Genomic DNA, 10,602 nt, shown 5'->3' with positions numbered 1-10,602 from the left:
TTTAAGTCCCCAATACAACTCCTTGAAAAACACAGCAGTGGCAATGTGCCACTGTGCCCCAAATCTTGAAGAAAGAGGGGAAAACAGAAAAGAAGGGATTGTTTGTTATGTGACCATTCCCCATGGTAGGAGAGAGATGCTTTCTCCCTCTCCTTTTCTTTCTGGCATACCGTTTGATACTTTGTTTTACCAGTCTTCAAAAGTTGGTGGTCCTTGATTGGAGATGAAGTTTTATATACATTCACTGTATTGTCTTTATTTTCAAAATCTGAAATTCTACCATTACAGTGCCATTCTTTGTAATGATACATTTTTTTTCATTGTTTGTGTATAAAATTCCAAACTGTTCATTGTTGGCATATAAAAATCCAAATAACATTAAAACAAAATATTAAAAACAAATTTTAAAAAGAAAGAAATGTCTGTTGAAAATCAGAGAGAAATTGTACTTAAGAAAAATAAATCCAAGAATTTTTTTTTAAAGGTTTTTGCTACAGGGCACATGCGCTCGCCACAAAGACAGACAGAGACAGAGAGACAGAAAGTGAGAAATCACCCCCCAGGGGGGATGGCCACACAGCAATCCCTTCTCCTCCATTCTCCTCTCAGGATCTTGGGCACGCACGCACACACGCCCGGCGTAAGTTTAAGACGCCAGGTCCGGGACTCGGACTGCAGTCGACTACATGGAAGTCCAGCGATACAGCCATTACACTAACTGCTGGTCCTCCAAGAATGTTTGAAGCAAAATACAATCCAAAAGAAGCATCAATCACTATGACCCTTATACTTAATAAAATGTCTGCATGACTTGCTCCCTTAGGTCCTTCAGGTCTCTACAAAAATCCAATTTTAATAGAAAGGTCTAACAGTCATTTTAACAAACACTCTCATGCCCCTTACTTTCTATCCTTATGTCCTGCTTAATATTTATTTATAACTTTTATTAATGTAAGAACACACTTGTTTAACAGCCTCTCCACCACTGGAATGTAAACTCCAGAAGAGCAGGGCTTTTTCTTGTTTTCTGTATCTTCAGAGCCTAGGACAATGCCTGACCCATAACTGGCACTCAATATTTCTTGGATAAACAAATGAATATAACCAAGGGATGTGAATTACATCTGGGTGCAAACACTATAAAGGACTTCTGTGAGAAGAGGGAGAGCATTCTTTTTTGTGTGTGTGCAGAGAGGTTTTCACTGTAGGGCACGTGCACTCGCAAGAAAGACAGAGAAAGACAGACAGAAAGTGAGAAATCACCCCCTAGGGGGATAGCCATGCCGCAATCCCTTCTCCTCCATTCTCCTCTTGGGATCTTGGGCACGCACGCACATGCACCCAGTGTGAGTTTAAGCCATCGGGTCCGGGACTCAAACTACAGTCGACTACGTGGGAGTCCAATGACATAGCCATTACTCCAACTGCTGGTCCCGAAAGAGAGTATTCTTAAACATATTTCATTTCCGACATTTCACTAAATTGCAATCAACTTGTAATTGGAAGATTTTATCAGAAAAGTATCTGAGCTTAAAGGAGTAGACAAAAAATACACTAATGAGGGGTCGTCCCTCTTCTCTATATTTTGGTTATCTGGCAACAAGGAGGCTGGCACTTCCCCTGATTCAACTTCCCCCATGTACCTGGTCTCTCTCTCCAGCTCTTACTGGATGTTCCTTCAGCAAGGAAGAGGGACTAATCCAATAAATAAGTTTAATTTTCATTAGTCCACTTTGTATTTAAGAAAGAGATTGCAGAGGTAAGATGGCCCATGTTCTTGCCAGCCACTTGTCTTTTTTTTTCCTTTTTTCAAGGTTTCTTTCTTTCTTCCATTAGCAAGACAGAGAGAGAGAGCATGCCTAAAAGGGTCCCAACACTGTGATCCAACCCCCAGACTTCAGCCAGTCCCAGATCATGTATGCATGTATACCCAGCATACTCGGGAATGTCTCCCTTATGTAACACTACCTCATAGGGAGTCCTGGTTTACCACTACACCACCATCTAACTCTTTTTTTTTTTTTTTTCTATTTTAAGTAGACCTACCAGGTCTTGACTCTCTCAGTACCACCTCTGATTGGCTGTGATGACGCAAGTCTACAGGCCTTATTTATGCTTCACTTTGGGTGAGGGGTCTAACAATGTGCTTTGCAAATCAAAGTCTCTTCAAGCAGCCACAGTAGATTCAAGATGGGAAGTTTCAGGTTGAAGCCATGTTCTCCAATATAGCTTTTACCTAAGAACTGTGAACAAAGGGTTATAGGATATTTTACACAGACTAATAAAAGTCATCCAATGTCCCATATGGACAGTAGTCACTGAATTTATATTAAATTCAAAGCCAAAATGCCAGAAGAGCTCTAAACATCTACCTCAAGAAAAATATTAAAGACAAAACATAAAAATAACATAATACGCCACTGGTGCTAAATAATTTACTTTAATAAATTTGTCTTTAATCCAAGTATAAAAACAAGATTCTTACTATTCCAACTACAGTTAAACCCAAACTTCAAAACTAGTCGAAAATTAACATGTCAATTTTGAAACATTTTTAACTATAAGGATATCAAATATAAAACAGAACTATTAAGTATTTAATACTTCCTATCTTAATACTAAAAATAAACTTCCTACCATTCAAAAGTTATCAAAAGGGTCCCCAAAATTTTAAACAAGTACAGTAAATGCTGGTATTTATATTTGTTAAAAATTTTTAAAAACAAATTATTGTGATTTGAGTACTTCCAAGACACCCAAAAATACCTGATACAGGTAGTGGGTATCATGGTCTTGGTAAAAGAAATCATGTCACAATTTTAAATGTTGTGAATGGATTTTTAAACCACAAATTAAAACAAGATAACTTTTAAGGCTTTTCTGGTTTTTTATTTTGCCAAAAAGGAACCAGATTTAATGTCATCACTCTTCACTGAAATAGACTACTGTAGGAGGGTATGGTTTTTCTATTTTTTCATGGCTAGTTGTTTACTACTGAATGTCTAAGGGCAATTCTCATTCAAGCTCAGCATTTTTACATGAAGATCATCAGTTTTCATTTAAAATAAATAATATAATGTACATGTAAATTAAAATATAACCATATGCAAACTAGTAAGAGACATTCTAATTAGAAAACTGAAAAAGTGGCCACTAGAAAGAAGACATACAGGAAAAAAAAAAATTTTTTAAGATTTTGCCATAAGGTCCATGTGCTTGCCAAAGAGAGACAGGAAAAGGCACAGAGAGAGGGAAAGTGAGAAATCACTCCCCAGGGGATTTGGCCACACTGCACTCCCTTCTCCTCTCTTCTCCTCTCAGGATTTTGGGCACACAAGCACATGCACCCAGCATGATTTTCAAGTCGCCAGGTCCAAGATTCAAACCATGGTCAACCATGTGGGAAAAGAGTCCAGCATCTTAACCACACCAACTGCTGGCCCCAGGAAAAATTATTTTAAACTGTGATAATACTTTTGTTGAACCCACTACCATCAATGTATTCAGACTAAATTCAGAAATAACATATGAAATGCTCAGAAGAATAACTTCTCCTATAGTTAAAACAAATGTGGTTTAAGGAGGAAAAATATAAGCTAATTTTCTAAATAAAGGAATAAAATATAATAAAATTTCAGGTATTTTCTATTAAATGTGGGAAAACAATGCAATGTTTATATCTGAAATATTAACTATGGACTTATTTTCATTTATAACATAAAATGTTTCTAGATTACTTAACTCTTCTCAGTGTTCAAAATTAAATGTGTTTTCCATACTTAGCAACTATAATGGTAATGTGAAGTAGAAGATTAATTCCACTGAACTAAAACTTAAAAAGATTCAAATAAAAAATAAGTATGAAAATACCTAAAAATTTTTAAAGTTTTAAATTTTTGTTATTTTACAAAGATAGGCTTACTTTTCCTGACATTAAAAAAAGCAGCCTTCTTTTCTCTAAATAAAACTATTTGAATAATCACAACATATTCTTTTATATCAGAAAAACAAATTCACATGATACACTTACAACACTCAAGAATTACAATCCAGAAAAGGGTAGGATCCCTGAAACAAACAGAAAAAAAAAAAAAATGTCTTTCCTTTTGTCACCTCCATTCCTTATATATAATTTTTATTTCACATCATTTACATAAATATTATCACAATCTGACAAGTAGTTAAGAAAAATATTGTTGGCTTTCTAGAGCTCATCAAGTAAATTTACTCAGTCTTCTTAGAATGTTTCTTTTTAACATTATCTGAAGCATCAGCTACAGGTTTTGAGGCAGATGAACCAGTGCCATTATGGGATGATTTTGTTTCACTTTTCTTTTCACATGATGGAAACTGCTGCTGCCAGCCAAAGAGCATCCGACTCAACGCGTCCTCAAAAGGAGCAATAGTTATAGTAGATGTGTCTGTAATCATCATGGTTATCTGGAAAAAAAGGTTCAATTTAGAATGTAAGTATGAATGCTTTATATTTCTTAAAATGGACAGAAAAGTAAGTAAGATGGAAAAGGGGATTTGAAATGCATTCTTAATCTGTAGAAGTAAATTTAGCTATTATAGATTCTGGGAAGATCTATTTCTTTGAGGTTATAAAAAATAACACAACACATTAAAAATACTATAGGATACCATTTTTTGGTGTGCCAAATGAGCACTATAACCACTTCTACAAAAACGCATTTATTATCGTAAGAAATGAGATTTTTAAAAGTCATAATCTACACCAAATGACCAATACAGCTATCACTATATGTTCAACATGTGCCAGAACTGTGATAAGCACTTTAACATTATGATTCTCTTTAAATTTAATCCAACAAATACTATCTTATTACCTCATCACAGAGATGTAGAACTGAGACTCTGAGAGGTTAAGTAACTTGCCCAAAGTCACGAAGTCAGTAAGTGATAAGGCGGTTTGCAACACTTAGTTTTAGTTCAATTATTAAAAACACCAACTATCATAATCTAAAGTTGCAAACTTGTGAACTGCAGGATATTGCCCTAAAAAGGGACTGTTAAAAAGCCTTTCTTACCTAATTTTTTCCTTATAGATAATTATATGTTTATAAAGAATTAAGATATCAACAGATAAAGAATGCCTCCAATCCTCTACCTGACAAAAATTTTCAGTTTTCAGAGATAATTAGATTTTCTTGAGAAATTAGGCTGGGGCCAAAATGAATTGCGGGCAGAACTTTAAGGTCTAGAATAGCTTCCAAAAGTCCAGAAATTTCCAAGAATCAATTCCTCCAGATCACAGATAATGAATCAAACTAAAAGAAAAAAATTTTAAGAATCATTTTATTTAACTTTATTTATTTGTTTATTTTAATTCTAACCAGAGAGGGAATGAGTCAGAGAGTGAGAAAGAGGGAAAATGAGAAAGAAAACCGCCAGGTCCAGGACTTGAACCACGGTCGGCCATGTAGGAATCCAGCTCCCTTAACCACCATGTCACCTGCTGGCCCCCAAACTAAAAATTTCTTAAATCAAATTTCTAATGAAGGGGGTCAGTAGGTGGCATGGTGGTTGGGGACGCTGGACTCCCACATGGCCGACCACAGTTTGAGTCCCAGACCTGGCGGCTTGCTTTCTCCTCTCTCTCTCTCACTCTATCCCTCTCTTGTCAAATTAACATAAATGGATACAGTTTTAAAAAAATTTTCTAACAAAGGACACCACATGACCCACTTGCTTGGAAATAATGGATTTAAGAATAAATTCTTATTGGGAACCAGCAGTTTGCCTAATGGCTATGTCACTGGACTCCTGCATAGTAAACCGCGGTTCGAGTCCCAGACCCGGTGCCTTAACTCATACCAGGTGCGTGTGCGTGCGTGCCCAAGATCCCGAGAGGAGAATGGAGAAGGGATTGCGGCGTGACCATCCCCCCTGGGGGGTGATTTCTCGCTTTCTGTCTCTCTGTCTCTCTCTGTCTGTCTGGCCAGCGCACGCGCCCTATAGCGAAAAAATCTCTCAAAAATAAAAAAAGAATAAATTCTTATTAACTGCAACATAGTCTAAGAAGTAGAGTTGTGGAGCAAGTCCATCACAAGAGGAATAGGTAAATGAAATGCATATTATACAACAGTTAAAAGTAATGAACAAAAAACAACAGGAAAACGTCTTAGAACATACTGTTAAGTGAAAATGAGACACGACGCAAGAACTATACTATAGTGTTTACTATACTATTTACTATATACACATTAAAAATGCATTCACACAACTTTGTTAACATATTAAATGCCACTCAAATGTTCATCTTGAATTAGCTAATTTTGTTTTGTGAATCCGATCTCAATAAAAATAAAAAACAAAAATTTTAAATGCATGACTAAAGATTAAAAACAAAATTTTAAAATGCATGCACATAATAACTGTAGCCTAGTCGTTAAGGAAGCTGGATCCCACATGGCTGACTATGGTTCGAATCCCAACCCTAGTGGCTTAACACACTGGACACATGTACGTGAGCACCCAAACTGCTGAAAAGAAACAGAGAAGGGAATGAGGCCTGACCCTGCTTCATCAAGGGAGTGCTTTATTGTTCTCATTCTCTCTCTCTCTTATACTCTGATGATTTAAAAAATTACATGAATGAAATGTACATGAATTTCAGGTCATTCATGACTAAATACCTTTTATATGTCTTAGTCTCTCAATATCAATATAAAAGACAGAAATACATAAAAATAACTGCTAAAAGGCACCAAAGAACAATCAATACAGGCAGAACCTGATGCGGCTATTATCCCTGAGACAAAGCAAGCAGAAAAAAGTGAGCTTCACATTCACTCTGGTTTGTTTTGTTTTTTGTTTTATTTTTAAGGGTATGTGCCAATTCATAGCCACAGGAGACAGAAAACAGAAGTCCCAACAGGCTAAGAGGCCAAAGCATTCAGTGTACTTGAGGACAATGAAGCCCAAAGAGGAGGGATTCAATGGAAGTGAGCCCAAAAATCCATGTGTAATCTGTCCCTAAATTGTGCACACATTAGAAGGAAGAGAACTCAAAAGTCTAGCAGAGAGTAACAGCTGGGAGGCCAAAGCACTGAGTAGACATCTGAGCAGTCAACAGCTTGAGGCTAAGAAGACAAGTTGGAAATAAAGGTCAGCCAAGGTGGAAATGCCCAAGGATACACTTCAGGCTTAAGAGACCCCAAATGGTTGAGTTCTAGAAAGGCAAACCTGAAACAGAACTGCACTAACAAAGTTTAAAATGAACTATCAACAGGATTAAAATAATCTGCTTACACATTATACCTAGCTGCCAGAAAAATGCTGAATATAGTCCCAGCCCTCAAGAACTTTACAGACCAGTCAGAGGCAGGCAAATAAATCAGTAAACAGTAAAGAGTAAGTACAGTAATAGAGGTTTTCTCAGAACCATTTAAGTAAGAAATGTAAATTTGTAAGTCATTACTATCTAAGTATAAAAGGTAATGGTGAGGAACCAGCAGTTGGCATAATGGCTATGTCAAAGGACTCCCATGTAGTCAACCACGGCTCAGACCCCGGACCTAGTGGCTTAAACTCACAAATGGAATATGTGCGTGCATGCCCAAGATCCCAAGAGGACAATGGAGAAGAGATTGCAGCATGCCATCCCCCCTGGGGGGGGGGGTGATTTTTCACTTTCTGTCTGTCTCTGTCTCTTTCTGGTGAGTGTCCGCACCATCCCTATAGCAAAAAAACTCTCAAAAAAAAAAAAAAAAAAAAGACCTAGTGGCTTGCTTTCTCCCTTTCTCACTCTCACTCTCTTTTTCTGGTCAATTTAAAAAATAAGAATAAATAAATAAAATAAAAATAAAAGTAAAGACAGGCCAACAGAGGATACAGAGGTTAAGGCAGTTAGATCCCACATGGTCAACTATGCTGTTTAAATCTCAGACTCAGCAGCTTGAAAAACACAGCAAGCACATGTGCGTGCATGCCCAAAACACCAAGAGGAGAATGGACTGCAGCATACAATCCTTCTCTCTCTTTCAAGTACATGAGCCAGATAGTGCAGGGAGGGGGGAGGGGAAAGCACATGAGTATGAATGCGGTAACTTGGAGAGAATATAAAATGATAGGAGTCCAATGTTAATCTCCAAGTTTAGGTCATTACTGGGTATGATCTAAAAACATTCCTGCATTAAATTATTCTTTAGGGGGCCAGCAGTTGGTGTGGTGGCTAAGACACCAGACTCCCACATGGGTGACCACAGTTCAAGTCCTGGACCCAGCAGTTTGAAACTCATGCCAGGTATGTGTGCATGCCTGCCCAAAACTCCAAGAGGAGAATGGAGGAGAAGGAATTCTAGCATGGCCATCTCCTTGTAGAAGGTGATTTCTCACTTTCCCTCTCTGTGTCTCTCTCTCTCCGGTGAGCTATGGTAAAAAAATAAATAAATAAAATAAATAAAATAAAAAATAAACAAAAATACTAATTCTTTAGAATTAGAAACACTGAGGGACCAACAGATGGCATAATGATTACATCATTGAACTTCCATGTAGTCAATCACAATTCAAGTCCCAGACCCTGCAGCTTAAACTCACGCTGGGCATGTGTGCACGCATGCCCATCCTGAGAGGAGAATGGGAAAGAAGGGATTGCGGCATGGCCATTATCCTAGAGGGGGTGGCTTCTTACTTTCTGTCTCTCTGTCTGTCTCTGTCTCTCTGATGAATGCACATGCCCTACAGCAAAAATGGTTCTCTTAAAAAAAAATTACAAACAATGAGATATACTAACATAGTTATCTTGGCCATATAGCTTAAATTAATGGACTGCTAATAAAAAAAGAATTCAGACCAAAAACAATGGTCCACTGTCAGGAAAACAGCAATGACTTTTTACAAAATCCAAGAGAAAAGTGTCAAGGTTTAAATTATTTCCTGAGAACATGAACTATAATAAGTATTTTTCAAAGTCGAATGTTTTAATAGAATCTCCACTCCCAACAGACTCATCACTCAGCTAAGAAGTATTGCTGGCATCAGAAATTACTGCTGAGATAGACTTACAAGGTTCAAGGGCAGATTTTTGTGAATTCAGCCTCTTATGAGGCCTTGATTTAGCAAGGTGACAGAAATATAATTGTGACAAATAGAAAAAAATCCTTATTCTTTACAAATAAAATATAAAATTGTCTCCTTATATAGCAAAATATTGAAAGAAAAAGCATACTTCCTAAATTAAATAACGTTTGTTTTCATGGTCTCTTGCTTAAGAAGGAAGCAAAAGAAAAGTAGAAGCACTAAGATAACTGGTATTTTTCAGCATATCCTAAAATACAAGTTAATTCGGATAAATTCATTGTTTACAACATTGTCACATTCTTTTTTTTTTTTTTTTTTTTTTTAGTTTTTGCTATAAGGTGTGTGTAGTCACTGGTGAGAGACACAGAAAGAGAAGGAAAGGAGAAATCACAATCCTCTCTCTTCCATATCTGTCTTGGGATTTGGGGCATGCAGGCACATGTGCTCAGTGTATTTTTCAAGCTGCCAGTCTGGGACTTGAAGTACAAACCTGGCAATGGGGTGTCTAGTCGCCTTAACCATCATGTCACTAGCTGGCTGGTTGGCCCTCTTATTATTATTAATTTTTCCAGAATGTACATACACTCACTAGAGACACACAAAAAGAGAAACTGAGAATGCACTCCTCACCCCTCACAATAGAAATGATCACATCACAATCCCTTCTCCACTTCTCCCTCCTTTCAAAATGCTGGGGATGCATGCACATGCAGCTGGTGCTGTCAAGCTGTCAGGTCCAGGACTCAAACTATGCAGATGGCCATGTGGGATCCAGCCACCTTAACACATCATGCCATTGGCTGGCCTCCACTGCTTTACATAATATCCCTAGATATATCATTTCAAAATGTCCAGAAAAATGTGATACAAAATCTAAGTTCTTTAAGGGCACAAATGATATTTATGTACTTTATAGTCTTTATAATGCCTAGTATTAAGAGTATAATGAATTGGGGGCCAGCAGGTGATGTGGTGGTTAAGGGCACTGGACTCCAACATGGCCAACCATGGTTCAAGTCCTAGACCTGGCAACTTCCTTTCTCACTTTCACATTCTCTTTCTCTCTGTCTCTCGCTGATGAGCACATGTGCCCTATAGCAAATTAAAATAATAATAATAAAATTAAATAAATAATTCTCTTTTTTTTTGGAGAAGTTTTTGCTATAGGTTGCGTGTGCTCGCCAGAAAGACAGACAGAGACAGAGAGACAGAAAGCGAGAAATCACACCCCGAGGGGGGATGGCCATGCCACAATCCCTTCTCCTCCATTCTCCTCTCGGGATCTTGGGCATGCACGCACACGCGCCCGGCTTGAGTTTTAAGCCACCGGGTCCGGGATGCAAACCACAGTTGACTACATGGGAGTTCAGCAACATAGCCATTAAGCTAACTGCTGGTCCCTAAATAAATAATTCTATTTAAAAAATAACAAGAGTATAATGAATTGGGGGCCAGCAGGTGGCATGGTGGTTGAGGTGCTGGAGTCCCACGTAGCCAACCATGGTTTGAATCCTGGACTCAGTGGCTTTGAAAACACCACAAAAAAATAAGAAG

The 10,602-nt window shown here is 37.6% G+C and overlaps 1 protein-coding gene across 1 annotated transcript in view; it reads right to left on the bottom strand.

The window, feature by feature from the left end:
• Positions 1–3,399: 3,399 nt before the first annotated feature.
• The window catches only part of TMEM38B (transmembrane protein 38B), a 40,730-nt gene continuing 33,527 nt past the window's right edge, over positions 3,400–10,602 (bottom strand). Inside the window, exon 6 of the mRNA XM_006150603.3 lies at positions 3,400–4,440. Coding sequence (XP_006150665.1) covers positions 4,225–4,440 — 216 coding nt within the window. The 3' untranslated portion in view covers positions 3,400–4,224. The remainder of the gene's footprint in view (positions 4,441–10,602) is intronic.

This window comes from Tupaia chinensis, unplaced genomic scaffold, assembly GCF_000334495.1.
Source record: "Tupaia chinensis unplaced genomic scaffold, TupChi_1.0 Scaffold000291_1, whole genome shotgun sequence".
Taxonomy (NCBI): Eukaryota; Metazoa; Chordata; class Mammalia; order Scandentia; family Tupaiidae; genus Tupaia; species Tupaia belangeri.
Note: the sequence above shows the minus strand (reverse complement) of the source record. Positions and strands in the feature narration are given on the sequence as shown.